This window comes from Lissotriton vulgaris, chromosome 1_1 (assembly GCF_964263255.1).
Source record: "Lissotriton vulgaris chromosome 1_1, aLisVul1.2, whole genome shotgun sequence".
In the NCBI taxonomy this organism is placed as follows: domain Eukaryota; kingdom Metazoa; phylum Chordata; class Amphibia; order Caudata; family Salamandridae; genus Lissotriton; species Lissotriton vulgaris.
In genome coordinates, this window is record NC_141685.1 from 1,292,708,919 (window position 1) to 1,292,728,121 (window position 19,203).

The 19,203-nt window shown below is 44.3% G+C and overlaps 1 protein-coding gene across 3 annotated transcripts; it reads right to left on the reverse strand.

The window, feature by feature from the left end:
• Positions 1-455: 455 nt before the first annotated feature.
• PCBP2 (poly(rC) binding protein 2) lies at positions 456-18,739 on the reverse strand. 3 transcript variants are annotated; one of them, XM_086965320.1, is made up of 14 exons: positions 18,450-18,739; positions 16,949-17,085; positions 14,370-14,393; positions 14,254-14,286; positions 13,453-13,569; positions 12,633-12,764; positions 12,098-12,226; positions 8,548-8,622; positions 6,804-6,905; positions 5,655-5,696; positions 4,384-4,462; positions 4,210-4,265; positions 3,519-3,688; positions 456-1,073 (listed from the first exon to the last, which is right to left on the reverse strand). In XM_086965320.1, exons 2-14 carry the CDS (start codon positions 17,015-17,017, stop codon positions 761-763), a joined length of 1,341 nt encoding a protein of 446 aa, XP_086821446.1. In that variant the 5' UTR covers positions 17,018-17,085; positions 18,450-18,739; the 3' UTR covers positions 456-760. The 3 variants fall into 3 exon arrangements, with proteins under 3 accessions (XP_086821446.1, XP_086821455.1, XP_086821464.1); XM_086965329.1 differs by lacking the exon at positions 5,655-5,696; XM_086965338.1 differs by lacking the exons at positions 5,655-5,696; positions 6,804-6,905.
• Positions 18,740-19,203: the final 464 nt, after the last annotated feature.

The window sequence follows — 19,203 nt, forward strand, 5'->3', positions numbered from 1 at the left end:
CTAGCAAGACCGTTAAATAGACATTTGAACAGAAAAAAGTCCCTAAGCAGACAAGTCCTAGGGCTGATCTACAGAGCCCACAAACTTACACACAAGTATATACACAAGAGGTCTCGAATGCTCGACCTAAAAAAGGAATTGTAAACAGCTTCATATGGATTGTAAATTGTGCCATATGCTGCATTACCATCACTGTACGGTTAGCTTACAGAGCTACTGCTAAAGGGTGATAACCATTTGGGTGTTCGTGTTCCAAGTCCAACCCAATAATCAATGGAAATCTGGTCCGGATGAAAAAGCCCGGGGGCTCTGAAAGAGGTCTAGAATACTCAATGGAAACAAGTCGTACAACGCGGCAGTACTTTATCATATACCATTTTGACAGACAGATTTCCAGCACCCATCTGTGGGGATATGGCCACATTATCCAAAAGCAAAATGCAGACATTTACATAGATTGTTAAAATGGAGACTATTTTATTTAACACATTCAAAGTTAAACAATTCAATGTTCATAAGCATTAACTACAACTAGGTTTATATATCAAGTTAAAGAAAATAAGCTTAACACTAGACAAATTCGAACCACTTTTTTTCCACTGTCCTTTTTCAGAAGACTCCTTTGGGTGAGCCCTTCTAACATTTAATTAAAAAAAACATACAATCTCACATTTCGAAGTGAAAACAAAAAAGGTTTTCTTCAATGTTTTCCTCTACGGGATCCCCATGCTGCCACCATCATAGGTCTGCCCTTATGCATTCAATAAGGAGAAAACCTTGGTTTGTCCGATTTCAGTTTGTTAGTAATACCCGATACGGCTGCAGAGACGGCCCCCTTAGCGCCAGACACAACATTTAGAGCCAGGAGAGGGACGGGTTTCATGCCAAGCAGACTGGAGACACAAGGGGCGGTCGGAAGAGGGTTGGGAATGCTGGAGTCGGAGGAGACCCCCGCTGTCACAAGCGAGGGGGTGGTGGTGGAGGAGGAAGGGGTGGAAGGTTGAGAGAGGTTGATGCTGAGGTGATCAGGGGTCGCGCCGGAGGCAGTCTGAGAGGGTTTAGCACTTTCTAAACTGTAACAGAGAGAGGAGAAAAGGAACAAAACACGGGTGGGTGGAAGGGAAGACTGAGGATAGTACACGAGGATAAAATAAACAGCATCACCCCCAGGCCTGCAATTATACTATCTTCACTTAAGGACCCTTAGCATGCACAATTGTCATTCACAGTGAATCGCATGCGCCCTCCCCAAAAGTGCACCACCCAAATCCCGCCAAATGGCGCCCCTACACTTTCAACTGCGCAGCAACACATTCTCATTTAATGACCAAGCAGGCACTTCTCTGCAAAGTTTAAGTTGCACGTGGAGACGATTACCAAATATGAACTGGAGATGTTGCAGTTAGCATCCACATTTGTACAGCCTACTGCAAACCCCTACTCCAGGGCAGTACGGTAAAAGTACAGTTTACTTTTTTCACAAAAACCACCATCATTAATTCTGTTAATTCAAAGAAAAAAAAAACAGCCACAAACGCTAGGCACTGTTACATGTTGAAGAAATAGAAACACTTACCCAAGGGGAGCATAGACGAACCATGACCAGGTTAGGTTACTAACTGGTTACTAACTATTCACTGAACAGTCCCAACGATCATTTACCAGTAGTTATGCTGTCAGGCTTCGTGGGTGTACGAAGACATGACTGCTGGATGCTCAACCCCACAATTTATATCATATATTGGCAGGGGGAATGGGGCGCACCTCGCCAGCCTTAGGCACATGCCATAATAGCGAAAAATTAAAGCCTCCATGGGAAACAGCTACCGTCCACACCCGTGCCGCTGTACATTTAGTCTACCCAAGAGGTGGTTTTGGTGAGAGTTGGGCTCGAAGCTTAAGTTAGGCACTCTGCTAGATGAAATGAAAGTAAAGCAAGCCAGATGAGTGCGACTGATGGAGAATGGGTGTAGCACCGGACATTGCGAGCCAAGATGGCAGACGATAAACGGAGGTGCCAGACTCCTTCATTGAAGGGGCGGCTACACTGATAAAGAAAAAGGCCAGATTTGAGTTGTAGCAACGACACGGTAGACCATACATGAAGCAAAGGACATGCCCACTTCTGGATGCAAGAAGAGTTAAGTTTCCCCAAGCTAGCATAGAAAGAAGAAACCACAAGAGTGCAGTTGGACAAAGCGGAAGCAAATGGAATAAGCAGCTAACTGTCAAGTGTTGAGTCTTCAAGCAGAAAGGACACTGCTTTGAGTATAAGCCGGGAACAGGCGGCCCCCCGCCAAACCAGGTCATCGAGGGTAGAGAATCAAGCCGTTGGACGACAGGTCAAACCTAGTAATACATATTCAACACCGTGCCCCAGCACCCAGCAATTCCCCTCGAGGTGACAGAAGGGCGTCCATGCCCTCTACTTAGCAGTGGACCCACAACAGAATGGCAACGACTAACCAGGCTGCTGATTGAAAGGACACCCAAAGCCAGTCGAAAACCTGGCGGAAAGCATGGCAGCTGGCTTCCAGAAGCAATACTGTCCATAACCAGCCTAACTGTATTCGTGTCGGGCAATGACACATGATCTGGTGATAATGTGCGCTTGTATGCTCACTTGTTGGAAGCCGAGTGACACAGCATCACAATTGTTCCACATACTCCAGCTTTACGAAACCTTGGGCATTGTACCAAGTCTTGCACGCTTCCAGTGCAAATCAAAAGGTTACGAACACAAATAATCCTAGGTAGTGGCGGGTCCACATGCAAATACTGGAAGGTCAGCTACCATGTAATAGTTTAGTAGTGGTGTCAACACTAAAATGAAATTGACTCCGTGGCTAGAGACTGCACTAAAGCGTCTCGCCCCGAAAGACTCCGAACCCAATCTTTGTTCGGCAAGGCAATCATAGCATCGAGTATTTGAGGGAGAGTGGTTTATGCTGTTTACGAAGTGTAATGGTGGATGTATCGGCCAGATAAGATAATGCAATGCAGCGTGCTAGATCTCCAGTGTGCATTAGAAACAAGTACGTTTGTCAATTTACTAAAGCCACCAAGAGTATTTCAGTGGCACACCTGGACGCGAACAGATGTGTAACACCTCCGGGTTGAAAAAGTTCAGCAAGTGCTCTAATCCTTAAGTCTTGGAAGGCCTGTGGGATATCCATAAATGCTTTCCTTGCTTCAAAGAAGAAAATGGACCTACTCTAGGATGCTCAACTACATCCCACAGTCCCTACTGCAGGGAGGACGCAATGGCATTACCAGACAAACCATCTAATGAAGATGGTCTAGCAAGCTGTTGTACCAGCTATTCCGTCAGGCTCACTGAAAGGGCAGAGCAGGAGGGCAAGACAAAACCACATTGCTCCAATAGTCGGCTTCACATGAAGCTGACTATTGTAGCAATCATAGTGAAAGTTAATCTAATGCCTATCGGTTTGTTGGCAAAGACACATACCACGGCCAAACTACACAGTATTAGGCAAGGCTGAATTGGGCCCACTTACCTGACATTGATGAGGTACTGTGCCAGGCTAATGCTGGCAGCAGATCCAGTGATGGTGACTTGGCGCTCAGTAGAACCTTCCACAGGGTTAGCGATTTTGATTTGCGCCCCCGACATCTGGCGAATCTCATTGATTTTAGAGCCTTGACGCCCAATGATGCAGCCGATCAACTGAGGGGGGAGAAATATGCATTAGCCAACTAATGAAGTCCAGGAACCGCCGAACAATGTTTCCCATGCATTCGCATTCTTTATTCTGACTTCTTGACGGCTTTCAATTATCCAGAGGGTCCTTAGTTTACTGTTAAATCCCATTACACCACTTTACACGAATAATGGAAGTGGATTAGTTAGGCTAGGGGTCGCTCAACAAGTCTAAGTGTTCTTTAGAAACACACGGTATACGGTCCCAGCCCTGCTTAACTCTGTTACGAAGCTCCAAGTGCCTTATACTCCTACGCATTAGGAATTTAATCTTTGCGTTGTGGGTCAAGAAATTACCATTCCAGTTTAATCATACCCTATAACAATTAAACACTACCCATCTCACTAGTGAGAAAGGAAACCAAACTCATAGCTACTCGCACAGGATAGAAAATGGACAACTGGGGGCCACATTAAGTGTTAGAGTACCCTAGCAGTAAAACGGTGCTTCTTCAGGGTTTCAAATGTAGTGCAGGCTAAGTGCTTACGTCATTCGGAATGGTGAGTTCATGAGAAGTGGTTGGAGCAGATGCATCGATGCCACCTAGAAGAGAAAGGATAAGTTCAGTCAGCACAACATTGTTCCATTGTATAATGCGTGCTAAAAATGCGCAGTTCCAGAGATCAGTATGTTGACTAAAGAAAGGTACAAAAATCCATACCACTGAATCCGGTGTTTCCCCCACCATGAGACATCGGAAAGTGAGACTGTTGCATTGCCAACTGGTGCAGCTTTGTGAGCTGTAGAGAGAAAGATACAGTTTAAAGGACCAGACCACACTGCTCGGCAGCAAACCAGCAACAAGACCGCATTAGTAACCTGAGCGTGAAAGTGAAGCAGTTGTATGGCATTGGCGTGCGTGAAGTGCTGTGGGTAGCAGGAAGAGAACCAAGGACACTAACTTTCACAGCAACATCGACCAGTAGGCAAGTTACCAAACTAAAAAGTCGCTATACATGTTACTCGTACCATTTGATGACCAAGAGCAGTGCCTGCTCGCTATGCTACCTACCATCGCATCTCCCCTTATTGAAAAAACACCTGCCAACTCAAGGCTAATCGTGCCATACACAAGGTAAGCTGCTATCTAAACAGGAAATGGCCAACAGGTATCTTGTTGATGCACGCCATTGAGGGTAGACACTGGCTGGATGTACTACCTGCCCTCTAGAATTATTACAGCATTAGGGTTATGCGGGTCAATGAAGTAAATGTCTAACATCTGTAGGGACTAAAGTAATATACTATAATTATCATTTGAATCCGGCATCGTATGAGCTTTAGTAAACAACCAAGCCATTATAGTAAATGTTGTATACAAAGCTCAAGACTGACTTTGAATTTTTGATTGAATTCTAGCCTACACGATCTTCATGCCAGGCACCTGCTACCAGGTGAAAAAACACAACCCCATTAACACTAAGGGGCGCAAACTACTCAAATAGGCTTTAGAATGCTTTGGGAGAAGGGAGTAGATTTGAAGTTAATATTCATACTACATGCATGCAAGAACGTTTTCGTAGTGGACAGGTAATACTGCAAACACGTCAGGAGTTGAAGTCACAGCTGTCTGGCATGGACCATTAAGGGTGCCGCAGAACAAAACCTGCGTTTCCATTGTTACTGGTGCATAAATCGCTGCCTTGCCATGAAACCGATTTAAACCAGTCGCCCAGTCTTCCATAACCCTGTCAACTATTAGCGTGGTTGGAATCAAACACAAGAGTAGAACACAGCATGCTTATTTTGCACCTCGGATCATGAGATGGTTATCGGAACGTCCTTGGCGAAAAGGACGCTGTTCTAATAACCAAAGGGGAAGTTTGCTGCCACGTTCAAAGTCTCAGATAATATACTGCAATCAGCTGTCCAATTTCTCATTTTATAAAAAATTAGGATTGAAGATTGTTACTCAAGTGTACAAAAACTTACATCTGGCTGTGGAATGGCATACTGTCCTTGAATGGTATAGGCCTATAAGAGGAGGAAAACAGTCCTATTAGGCACCAGGAAAGAAAACTAACCAGAGGTGTGTTGGTGGTGGTTGGGGGGGGGGGGGGGGGGGGGGGGGGGAGAGAAGATAGCGAGGCAGGCAAAGTCCTGTTACTTAAAAGCATGCATGTAGCCTCAGTGGTACAACAGAAGCATGCACATGGTTATACTTTGTTAGTTTTGTGTAGGTCTGGGATGCCAGAGCAACAAGATACATAAAATGATGCATGCACAGTCAGCACGTTACTTTAATGTACGTAAAGATTTTTGGGCCCACATCACTAGCCTTCCACACAAACCACCCATCCCACAAATACTCCCATTACAAACGTGGCGTTTGACATCAATTTAAAGTAAGGCTTAATGGAGCCCCGTGAACATAATTCCAAAGTGTTTAGGTAAAATAAAAAAATAAATAAAGGAGACAGCCAACTCAATCTGTATCCAACACCTTTTGTTAATTTGATCACTCTATAAAACAATGAATAGAAACGGATATTCGCTTCCAGAAAGCTAGTTAAACAGGTAACAGGCAAGAAAAGTTTCTCTAAACTGAAATGTAAGGCGCACAAGAAACATTGTTGTAAAGTCCAATTGTCATACTGATAAACCAAACTGAAACAGATTCGTCTAATGTCACCATCAATTATGGGAATACAATTATTCAAGTAACATGGAAGGTAGGTTCATAAAGATCGTCTGGGTTCAGGTTTCAAGCATTGAACCGAACAAAACAAAAAAAAAAAAACAGACAGGCCATCACAGGCAGCGCTCAACAACAATGGAGGACCCTTATAAAAACAAATGTTTTCCTTCAACAAGGTTCTGGCATTGTGGGTCAGCGAATTATTGAGAAAAAAAACGTGTTGGGTCTAATTATTCAGGAAAGATATCAAAGCTAAATGCAACAACGCACACTCACTTCAAATTAAGACCTGCAAGACAAACCAACAAGTGCCCAGCTGTGTACAGCTAATCTTAAAACTACTCTGATGCACTCATCTGTTTGGAAAGACGAGGATTGGGGAGGGGACACTTCTAGCATTAAATACTACAACATTGTACCAAAAAAAAAAAAAGTGGACCTACCCCATGGAGATCCACAGCATCTAGGGAGACACCGCCTGTGTGGGACCTCCGTCCCTCCCACAGGTCAGTCTCACATGCGTGTCCTCCGGCTTGCCGTGACACCTGTTGAACAAAGCGAAAAGGGATAGTTATCTTTCAGGTAACAGCAAGTTCAATTTATATCCTCATTCATTAGGCTGGGTAGCCAGGCGTCTAGTTCAAGGATCCAAAAAACAACTTTCTGAACTCTGTTCCTGAACCTCTTATCTAGGACGATTTGGAGGAGCTACCGGGAGAGACAGCTAGTTGCAAAGTACAGCTTCAGTTACAGCGAAGTCTGCTTATAGCATATTACGCTCTGAAGAGAGTTTGATAGGCTCTATGATCTTCCTTGGAGGAAGCATACACCATACACTGCTAAAATGGTTAGGTTTTTGCTCTCAATGAAAGCAGCCTTCACTTCACAACAGGTATCACAAATTAAAGAACAAGCATGACAGCAAAGGATTTGCAGCAGGCTTCACGTGGCCGCAAGCTTGGCTATGCAGAACACTCAAATTTATGGATCAGCCTAGTTACAACAGTCTTTGCTTCGGTAAAAGCAGGCCCACGGCCTTATGGGCAGTGTTAATGTGGCAGCCAGACTAGGTAAAATGTAGCTCCTTTATTAGACTCATAGGAGACCATCATGTGGAAACCCAGTCTGACCGCGTTCTGGAACCGTTTAGGACTAAGGAAATTCCTGCACTTGCAACCAATTTATAAGATGAAACCTGCAGTCAGTATTTACCTGTGCAGCTACAACTCACATTGGTATAAATAGACCTCCCAACATTCCCCAGTCCTGAAGAGAGGTTACATTCTCAAACAAAAAAATATAACTACGTCTTTCTGTGCATCTGAGCAGTGGCTGCATTTATTCCTCTGCAGAGGCAGAAGTTAGGTAATCAAAGAAGATATCGGAGGGGAGGCCATATAAATCACAACAAATCAAGTGAAGAGATTAAAGATAAGTTGGTATTAGGCTAGCCACAACCAGTAACTCTATAACCTCCGTTCAGGGACATACTGCGCTTTCTGAAAAGAAACAGATCTACTCATAACCCTACGATGGTAAGTGATTTCTGTCGAGGAGTTAAGATATGCAGTGGTAACTAAATGGCTCCACCGGATTCTAGCTACTTCTATTGCCTTCATCACGACCATCTGGAATACATATTTGGATCCAAGAGCTAAACCCTTTGATTTACAGGGCACGTCAAATGAGGATATGAACAAAACAGGCTATCAGAAAGACAACTAAATTTGTGCTTTGTTGTCCATGTGACATCTAGGGCATGCACTGAGTGGGTGGATCGGAGGGGAAAATTGGGCAGTCTTGTACCACATGCCATAGGGTTGACATACTTTCACGATTTTAAATTATAGGCATTAAGTTACGTAAGAAGGCACATCTCCGAACCCACATACAATTGGGTGATGTACTATTTCACCTCGACATGACAAGATTGGCAGGTACAGATGGACAGTTTGTAGTTGGAGGCTAAACAAAGTACATAGCAGTGGCCAAATCACGCTTAAAACTATAAGAAACTTGGTTAAAAACAGGTAAAATGATCTAGCATGCAGATTAGACACATCCACTGAGCGTCAAGAAGCAGACATGTCCTTTTGATCATTCCATAAGCAGACAAGATCCTAAAGTAGTGAGTGGTGCTACCAGCTGCATCATGCGATGCGTCACAAGGAGGGATGAAAAACTTACCTGTCCACCGGCAAAGATCACAGGTGAGCTGGATGGCTTGGGTCGGTATGGGATGGTGACGCCCTTCGGAGGTGACTGAAAACATGGATGGAGAAGGTCAAGAAAGCAAAGGGTCCTTGCCACATCAAGTTTAAAATGCAATGACCAACAACTAGTGCAAGACAACGCACAGCACAAGTTACATAAGAAAAAAAATAGCTTACCTATGGTGCCAATCTTGTTAAGTCACTCTACCTACAGATTTGAAATCAACAGACTAGATCCGGAAACTGAAGTACTCACATTACTAGTATGGGCACTGGCTTCATAGACCCCAGAAGGGGTGTAATGTGAAAGTCAGCAGCTGTGGCATTCACTCTTATTGCATCAATACGTTTTACCAACCCTTTAGAGGACAGTGACGGACTGACATTAGTAGATTCATTGAGTACCACAAATACTTAAATTGGGATCTTAACTTTGTTAACACATCCATCAAACAAGGAGCCAGGCAGGTCAGCGATAAATCTCAGGGACAAGAGTATCCATCAGAAAGACAAGTTAAGTTAGCACAAGTAACTTTGATGCATACTTCTATGCACTATGGAACCCAGGCACTAGTGCTTACCTAAAGTGTGCTGAGACACCCACATCCCTGCCTTGTAATCTCTGCAATGCCAGAAGTTATGGGCTAGGTCCTAGTGGACTTGTCCTCCAGTTCCACCACCCCCTTAAGATTGGACAGACCTTGAATTGACGGGAGGAAGCCTTGATAGCCAGCCAAATCATCCACAGTTCCAACAGGTTTATGTGAAGCACCCGTTCTTGAGACCGAAGGCCTTGGATCTCCAGATCCACCATATGGGGACAGCAGGATAGGAATGAGGGCGTATGAAGCTAGAAGGGAAGGGAGTTACTCCTTTCTATAATTTGGAGGACCCCATTTCCAGGAAGAGAAAAATAAGGTTGCCTTCCCACGGCGAGGGGGTGGGAGACACTGCACTAGGCCTGCCTTCATGGTGGTGCAGATTAAGTTGCAATGTGGCTACACATCTACTTGCTTTGTTATACCATCAGAGCAACAGATTAGTAAATTGCTAGTTTTAGTTTTACAGGAGGTATTGCAGTCACGGACAAAAGGAAAACAAAGCCTCAAAAATGCCAGTGCTGGCGATAGTTTTGGGAGGAGGCAGTTGTAAACCAAGGGAGCAAGCCTTAGTTTGCTGTTCTCAAAACACTCCGGTGCAGTGTAACTCCTCGCCAAAAAAAATGCATTCACTGTTGAATGGCAGATATACCCGGATGTCTGGAGCCAGGAAGGTCTTCAGAATGAAGACCGGGGTGCCCATCACCTGGGCCATGGAATAGTGTGTGTCCAGTCCCGATTTCATGTGCCAATATGCATTTTGGCCATCCTGAATAGCCACACGGCGTGCCTTCATGAAGCAACACCATATATGCCATTTTCCATGTGGAATGGTTACAGAATGCAAAGAGAAAGTTGGCATGCAGTGACTAGTCATGTTCCTTGCAGAGGTATTCAAGCCCCAGCCTTCTAGGTGCTTAGATTCCCTGACAAAAAAACAAAAATCGTAGTTTTATATAGAGCGAACTAGACCCGAATCGGGTATCAGAGCGCTTTACATGGCACCAGTTACGTTACATGAGGACACACATGGAGCAGTCCAGAAATCTCTAACCCAGATTAACCAGTGGAGCAAAATGCCTTTAGGACCAGACTCTCCGGTGAAGGGTAGCCCAAGAAAAACGGTGGATCACCTGGAGCAGGGCGATAGACTGGCTACAAGCCTGTTGAGTGCTGGGGCGGTTAGAAAGCGTCTCAAGTTGCCAAGCCTAGCTCCAGAACGGCACTAACGGGGAGGAGAGGTTCTGCCACATGAACACATGGCAGGAAGACCTTGATAAGAAGTTGGGATTGGTACCTTGTCAGAAGCAGAAGAGCTAACATTACAGGAGGTCTTACAAAGACCACTTTAAGGCATTGGTGGACTAGTGGATAGATCTATACCAAGCTCTGGAGGTGTCCAGGCACCTAGCAGAAAAGTCCTAAAATTCCATTGTTGACTAAAACTGCCCTCTTCCTGCGTCACTGACTGTGTGAATATACACAGCTGACGGACTTATGGCTGTATGCCCAACCAGCGGTACAAAAGGGGTGGTGATGGACGGAGCATCTGAATCAAACACTCACACCCAGTCAAAAGACCTGGGTTTAATCCATCACCGTTCTTTAGACCACTTTGCCACCCCAGTTCAGACATGGCTATATGCAACTCAGTCTGACCCTGTGGCTCATGGAACAGTCCAGCCCGAACTGCCAAGCCATGTCTTCCCTTGACCGGAAACAAGCTTCAGAGGACCGGTTTCTGGCATTCCAGCTGTCTTCAGTCCGGCTGATTCAGATGCTCCGTCCATCACCAACCCCTTTTGTACCCCCCATAAGTGTGGCAGGGTATGCTCAGACAGGAGTCCCTTGCTCACTTTGCCACTGGATTCAAGCACGCCGGGCTGCAGACTGCTGGAATGCCAGAAACCGGTCCTCGGAAGCTTGTTTCTGGTCCAGGGAAGACATGGCTTGGCAGTTCGGGCTGGACTGATCCCATGAGGCACAGGGTCAGACTGATTTGCATATAGCCATGTCTGAGTGGGCTAAAGAACGGTGATGGATTAAACCCAGATCTTTTGACTGGGCGCAAGTGTTTGATTCAGATGCTCCGTCCATCACCACCCCCTTTTGTGCTGTAGTTGCAACCAACCAGGTCTAATGAAGTCTTACAGCAATAGAGGGCAAGTACATTTCTTCTGAAATTAACTGAAGCCATTGTGAGCAATAGCCTCATCAAAATTCATCTTAGTTTGGTGTTTGAAGCTCTTTAATCACAAGGAGAACGGCAAGGCAAAATAATCCAACCAAGTTATATACATGAAACACTCCTGGTCAAGGTGACACTAGACTGCACAAAACATGCCCCCCCCCCCCCCCCCCCCCCAAAAAAAAAAAAAAAAAAAAAGCTTACAGGCATGACAAGGACCATCCATGTTACAGTACAGCTAAGCAGGAAGCCTATGACTAACTCCAGATAAATGAACCTTCTACTTCAATAGTGTAATTGTAGACTTGCTCCACCTACTGAAACAAATTACTATCCAAAACGCTCACATTGAGCAGCCAATAAACTAAGCCTTGTCGAATATACAGACCATTGCTTCAGTAAGTTTACTGTACTTTCAAATTAGTCCCTCGTGTACAGTGAGCACACAATAGCAGGTGGAATAAGCTAAACAGCCAAAGAAAACAAGTTGAGATAACTACTCCTCAGGGTAAGGCTAAAACGCACTGTAAATTTTAGTAAGGGAAAAACATGCAATTACGGCGTGAGAACAGACCTAAAAACTAAGTGTATCTGGACGAGTGTGTTACCATTTTTTAACTATAGGTCACAGAACCAAGCACAAGCGATAACCCCTTTTGGATGTACATGTGCTCTGCAAAAGATTCGTGACAGAGCAATTCTACAGAGAACTAAATGAACAGCTATTGAAGACTTACCTCCAGCATAACCACACATATCTGTTTGACGCACTCTATGATGGAAGCAGGAATTCCTGCAATTGTGATGGCTCTTTCTGTTGAGTTGGGTAGCATGTCCCCTGCTACTTGCACCTGTGCTCCAGTGGTCTGCAAAGAAAAAGGAAAGGTTTAACCTCGGAATGCAAAGCCCAATAGTTTTGTAAGGGGAGAATGAAGCAGAGTAAGGTGACTGACCTCTGAAGTTCAAACTATCCCCCACTACAGAACTTATGGTTCCAAAGACAATTGGCGAACAAGTTAAACCCAACCAAGCACTTTAAGTTTGTTGGTCTCAGAGAATCGATCTAAACAATGGTGGATGGTGTTGAACAGGTCAAAGTGCCAAAGAGGCATATATACTTAAAGCATTGAAGCTTATCATCAAGTCATGCTTCACTAGCCTTAGTACGTCTTAACACCCTAGACTGCTCTAGCTGGGACCTACAATGTGGAGGAGTTAAAGCAGATACGCCATCTAAAGACTACACCCACTGGTTAAAAACTAAAACTGTACCTCTCTGATCTCTTTAATCTTGCAACCTCCTTTCCCAATAAGCGAACCACACTGGCTGGCAGGGACCACGAGCCTTAGAGTGACAGGGGGTTTGCTGGAAGCAGTGCTGTTGGTCATCGCGCTACTGATGTCCTTAGTGGGTAGAAAAAAAAACGCGTCAGACAACCATGTTACAAAAGACAATCTGAACCAGCAACTTAATCTTAGGCAAGAATTTACACAGTTTCTAGTTTAGGTTTGATAAAGTTGCACAGCCACGATACCAAAAACTAGAAAGTTTGTGATGTTTAAGTTTCATGGTACACTTTTACACGGTGGAGAAAAGGTGGACATTAGCACCAATATTAGACCAAAGCATTTCACCATTACAATAAAGTTGCTGGCACTGTCCATCCAGGTCAATTTCATGAGCAGTTTTGTGGAATCCCTGCATCACAGAACAAGCATTAGCAATTCGAAAGGGCCTGCTGTGCCACGGTGGGGTGTAGCTGCTTGCATGCAGAAAATGTTACTGTGCCTGCGACACTATATTGCAAATATGTAGTGTACACGAGGACTTGCGGTATGACCATTAGCCAGACCAAAAAAAAAAAAAAAACACCAAGAGACTCATCGGTGGAGTTAAATGTCCTTAACATGATAAATTCAAAAGATGGCGTGGAGAGAGTTTAAGTCAGATATACTAGTGGAGATGTCAAGCACCTAGGAAAATTATCGGCACTTGCCAGGTTGGGGGGAGGTTACTTGTCAATACCAAGTTTTTACTCGCCAACGACCTCCCCTAAGACATTTACACCACCCAACAGATATTGAGACACACCTCTTCTAGTTTGTCAATGATCATAGAAAATGCTTTGAAGATGGCATTAGTAGGTCCAGCGAGAGTGATGATCCTTTCTGGGCAGTTTCCTTCCGAGATGTTTATACGAGCTCCACTCTAAGAACATAAATAAAAGCTAAGCTGATGTCATTGTATATACCGGCAACAACTATTGGCATTTCAAGTCGTAACCCAACAAAATAAGAGTCAGTTGCATTGGTGCTCCTGCATGCCCACCCGCACATTTGCACCTGTGTCAGCTCTGAGCAGTTAAGATGCAGAGTTCCATAAAGCCTGCACGCATGTTAACAGCAAATATGTACTCACAGTTGGCCAGCGAACAACAAGCCAATTCACTACCCACCTTAAGCAGCGTGAAAGCTGTTCTTAGTAAGAACTCCAAAGTCAATATATATTTAGCATTCATAGACACAAGCTTTGTCAAACGATTAGCATGCATTACACTACAAACCGAAATATCAACCATTCATTCAGCCACCTAGCGCCGTTTGATTACTCTACCTCGAACAAATGTGGTAAAATCTTGCCTTGTCTACCTGCACAATCAAAGTCTCGGATCAACTTGGACTTGGTATATTTCACAAAAAAAATATATATATACGCATCCTCAAATCTGAATGTTAGGAGGCAGACTTAGCTGCGTGCAAGGTCTTCTTACATGTGTGCAGCTACATTTAGCAAAATCCGACGCCTACTACATTGGAGTACATTAATCCCCAGTGGTTTACCATCTAGCACTTTTAATTTCTTCACTTGAAAGGAATAAAAAAAAAACCTTACCTCCTCTCGCATCTTCTTCACGGACTCTCCTTTCTGTACAAGACAAGAACAAATAGTATGATGTTGCATTCAACAGAAACAAACAAGGAAACAAAGGCCAACTTAAGAGATTTTACCTTTCCAATGATGCTTCCAACTTCCTAGAAATCAGAAAGTTTACAATTAGTCTGCAGTATATACAAAATATAATAAATATATTTCTATAAATAATTTTACGTTTTGAGCAGAACCATGATTGTGCACTCAGCAGCGAGCAACGGCAGTACATATGCAGTAAATACAGTAATCATGATTCAAAACCTCAGACCCTCTGCTACCCCACCCTCAAATATAATATTTAACATTTGTGTTCACCAACTAGATTGCTTGAGCACCCCATATTCCTTTGGGCATACTAAGAGCGTATGGAAAGAAATTATATTGCAGCTTGTTTCCTCGTATTGGGTGTATTAGGCAAATATTTCAAGCCAGTCAAAGAAAACTTTATTTCGGCCGTACAGGTCATAAAAGCACATAAAGAACAGTACGCTACATTTTAACAAAAGACAATACAGTATATCATAGAAGCTATATACATGGTTTCTGTTTTTTTTTGTTAAAACACTTTAAATATGCATTAACTACATTCTTAGATTGACTCCCTCATACCTGCTCAGAGTTCTATGGCAGGATATAGTACAATAAAATATACAAGTTCTACATTGGGTGGGAGCAATAGCGCATATTATAGAGAATGACTTTCATTATGGGTTAAAACGTCTATTAGGTACTTAAACTTTGTCTCAAATATTTAAAAAGGAATGATAAAAACCCGAATTAAAACGACTGAAATTGTAGGATTTAAAACCCCCAGAAGTGGGTTAATTACAGTGAGGGTAAACATATAATGTGTGCATACCAAGATGGTCTGGTCGGTGAATAACATGGCGTAACTAATAGTTGCTGTAGAACTAAGAATTTCCTGCGTGGATTTTCTTTAGAATAGCTTTACGAATGCACCACGGAGTACAAAAACCGCAAGATGGAGAACACAATAGGTGGGCCGGTTTCATGCTTAAAGAGCCTAAACACCTCTGTGCAATGTTTAATTCCCATGTTCCTGCACAATTGTAGCAACCACTGACACCTTTACTGTCCATAGGCGGGGCAGAAGAAGAAAACATGCATTTCGATTTCCTTGGCCCGGTTACACCCTGGACTGGTTAGTAAATGTTTGAAGCAGGAGCTCCCCGTATCTAAATTGATTAAAGTTTCTTTGCTAGAAGCGGTTAAATGTAATCTAGGGCTGATTCTAGCCTGTATTGCTGTTTAACTTCAAAGAACTTAGAAGTTAGACAGCCAGGCTTGGTGCCCCGCCATAGTTGGGCCAGTTTAAGTTCCCTATGGGGCCGACTAGTGCACGACTACAAATCTTGGGACAGATTTCTTCTGGGGATGCCCACATGTTTACCCTCCCTAGAGCCCGACAAGTGTTCCAGATATAAGCTAACCAGCAGAGTTTCCCTGCACCTTGAAGCCTCATGACGTCTTTCAGCTCTTTGTATTCGGCTAGTTCGGGCGCGCTCCAAAGAAGTCGCCAATATAGGAGGGGTCTAGAAGAGGCTACATCTACTATCCGACTAATCCCTAGGTCCATCCTCAGCGGTGTTAATGGAAAGCTAGTGAGAAGACCTAACAATTGCCTGAGAAATATGTTCTGACATTGATAAGGAAGTGGATGAGCAGTGGCCCCATAACTACCTCGTACAGTGCTACTCCCCTAGCATGTGTCTTATAACCCCTAGCCTGTGTCTTATAAATTTCTGCTACAGGACCGCTCACTTTGTGCGTGTAGCTCTTGAGGATGCCTCTCGTGGACTGGGTGTGTTTTAGACTAGCTTTCTTTATTTGTGTCCCCCGCTCCATTTTTTCGGTTAATGTAATCCCCAAGTAGTCAAAAATGGACACTTTCTCTAGGGCCATTCCATCTAATTGGGTATTTGGGCAGTTCGTGGTGTTGGCATTAAAAACCATGTACTTGTTTCCCCCCCCCCCCCCCCCCCCCCAAAGATTAATCTCCAGTCCCCGATTATTGCAGAAGGTACTGAATACATTAAACACCCTGTGCATGCCCATGGGAGATTTAGAAAGTAAAAAAAGTCTATCATCCGCAATATTTCAAGTACAATGAAAGGGTCCTGTAACTGCAGTCCCCTTCATTCAAGATATCTTTGAAGTTAAGATGTTCAACACAGAGCTTTTCTAAGAATATAGATTCATTCTTTCACTTAGAGAAGGGACAATGGCATTACAGTAATTAAACCAAAGGAGCTTAGGACGTGCACGGCATGTCTCCAAGCTAATGACATAGCCACATGAAAAATAGTTGCTGAATTGCTTTCCCAAACGTTACTGGATTTTTTTTTTTTTGCAAGACTCGAACGCCGAACATGTATGGTGGAGTAGAATGCAAATAACCGTAAGAGGTCACTATGCATTTAAACCACACTTCTGGTCGTTCCCTTCATGGCAACATCCCACCCACTCACCTGCATCCATCACCGTCGTCATTACAGAACTGATACATCATCTAGTGTCAAGCCATTATTTTATGCATATCCAATGCGATCGGAAAATGCAGTTGGTAGCACGCGCGTTTTCAAATTAATGTGTCGTTCACAGCTGCCATATTTCACAATGAAAAGACCAGTCATACCTTGCCATGCATGAGCAGTCGTATGGTGAGGGTGACATTCAAACCGCCTTCAATCATGCTGGTATCCATGGTGTGCTCGGTTCTGTAGAGTCAGGCTTTTCCGTCAGTGAGATCTTTGGTCACGGGATGGAGCAAGACTAAAACAAGAGAGGACATCATTGTTGCAAAACTCGATCTGCTCGGTGTTAAATACCTTTAATTACTTCTATGGTGCACACAAAATCGTCACGTGAGGTGTCACCACTTGCGACTGCGGCTCACATGAAGTAGAGACTTACACAGCAGTCTATATACTCTTCAAAATAAACATTTACGTTCATGGGAGAGTGGTGTTGCGCTGAAAGCAAACAACCGACTTCCATGCCATTTGCACCATTGTTTACAGTAATCTGAGTATGTGATAAATCCTAAAATCTCATCCTTTAACTTTACAGTGTAGACGCCCCCACTTCCAAAAAACAAATAGAATTGCAGCTGCAACCAACTTTCTGATGAGAAAAAACTCTCGCGCATGATCTTTATCCCGCAGCATCACAGCAGTGTGCTCAATATGGAGGCTCATCTGGACCCGATAAAGGGATCATTTAGAGTTCATTAGCACATCTTCTCAAGCGAGCAAGGACCTTTAAGACAAGCATCGATGCTACAAAGACTACATTTTAAATCAAAACAATATGGCTATGAATAGAGATGTATTAGCTACAACTCACTATACATGAACTCACTTGATCCATGCGTCTATATAAAATATGCATTCATAAGTCTACCTAGAAATAACTACAACTCCGAATATTTTTCATCAATTTATGCGAGAGTGGTGCCTCTCTACCACTCATGGGGTTTGTTTACCAAACACCACATAAAATGACAGGTGCAGTGTCAGTTTGCTGAAGAAAATGGATAACGCTTCGCTTGTGTTCCCAGACATTGTCCCACACATAATGGTTGTAAGACCACTCCTTTTATCAAAAGGTTATACTAGATTCGAAACCTACACCTCACTACGATGCGAGCGAGGTGCAGCAAAATATATGGATTTAAAATAAAAATCGATCAAACTATAATTCCGAAACAGACAAGGTTTTTCCATTAATAGGAAAAAAAGGGACACTGCCAACAGAATAAAAGACGCAACTGTGTGTCGCATTTGGCCCTGGCAATATTCTCTCTGGAGGTTACGATGTCCTCTGAATGTTATTGTTAGTTATACCCTCCACTCCAAAGAGATGTAGTCAGCCTCGAAAAACGTGACGCCTTCTAAATTACCAAAAAGATAAACCTTTGTGAATTGACTCGCTAAGAGAAAAAAAAAGTAGTTCAATACGGGCACGCGTAAACATTGAAAAACCATTGTAACGGGACTGGCGCTGCTTCCTGCGCATCACACTAGTGGGGCCTAGGCCCGAGTGTGATCCGCGGACTGACGTGCACGCGCGGCTAAGGACAGGCTCGTGCAAAATGGGAACGGGGCTACGTGAGGCCGGGGCTTATCGGGCCTTACCTGAAAGACCGGGGAGGAGGAGGAAGGGGGCCGCCGCTAGGAGAAGGGTATGGTAGGAGGGGGGCGGGACAGAAAAGACCGGGGACGGGAACGAGGGTTCGCCGGGGGAAAGGAGAGACCGAGGGAGGCCGGAGCCGTTGGGCCTCGGGGGAAGGGGGCGGCAGGGGGAGAGAGAGGCGAGGAGCCGGGGGAGGGAAGGGAGAGAGAACCGGGCGGGCGAGGGAGGAATGGCGACGGCGGGAGGGGCTCAAGGGGCGCTGCGACTTCTGCTGCTGCCTCTGCTGGTCTGGGAGGGGGATGGGCGGCGCGGGTGGCTATCTACCCGCCCTCGCCGGAAGTTGAGCTAAGAGAGCAGGCGGACGAAAGCTAGAACGCACCGCCGAGTGATCATAGAGTGTGCGGCACTCTGGCGGGAAAGCCCATCACCTCAAAGGGTATGACACACAAACACAATATAATGACAATAATACCTCGTGTGTTGTAACCTTAGTGTTCAAGCAGGTCTTACTTTGCAAGGCGAGTCCAATTAAGAGTGTACACTAGACATTGTTTTGGGAAGAGGCTGCCCTTTCTCATAACTGTATACTTATCCCATTTCCAGTTTGCTTTTATGTGTGTCATTTCATGGGGTTGATGGTCTGGCTCGACAGCGCAGCTGTCGCCTATTTATCACCAGGAACGCGTTTTTGGTTCCGCCCACATGTTGGCAGTCAGTTCAGTTGTATATGCTTTGACTCAGCCCAAGTTGTGTGCT

Bases quoted from the DNA above. Each gene is read 5' to 3' on its own strand.
- PCBP2 (XM_086965320.1), bottom strand. From the start codon at position 17,017: ATGGATACCAGCATGATTGAAGGCGGTTTGAATGTCACCCTCACCATA. The intron at 12,765-13,452 runs GTGTGTCTCAAT...CTACCCACTAAG, and splicing joins TCATTGACAAACTAGAAGAG to GACATCAGTAGCGCGATGAC. The intron at 5,697-6,803 runs GTAGGTCCACTT...CTCCTCTTATAG, and splicing joins ATGCTGTGGATCTCCATGGG to GCCTATACCATTCAAGGACA.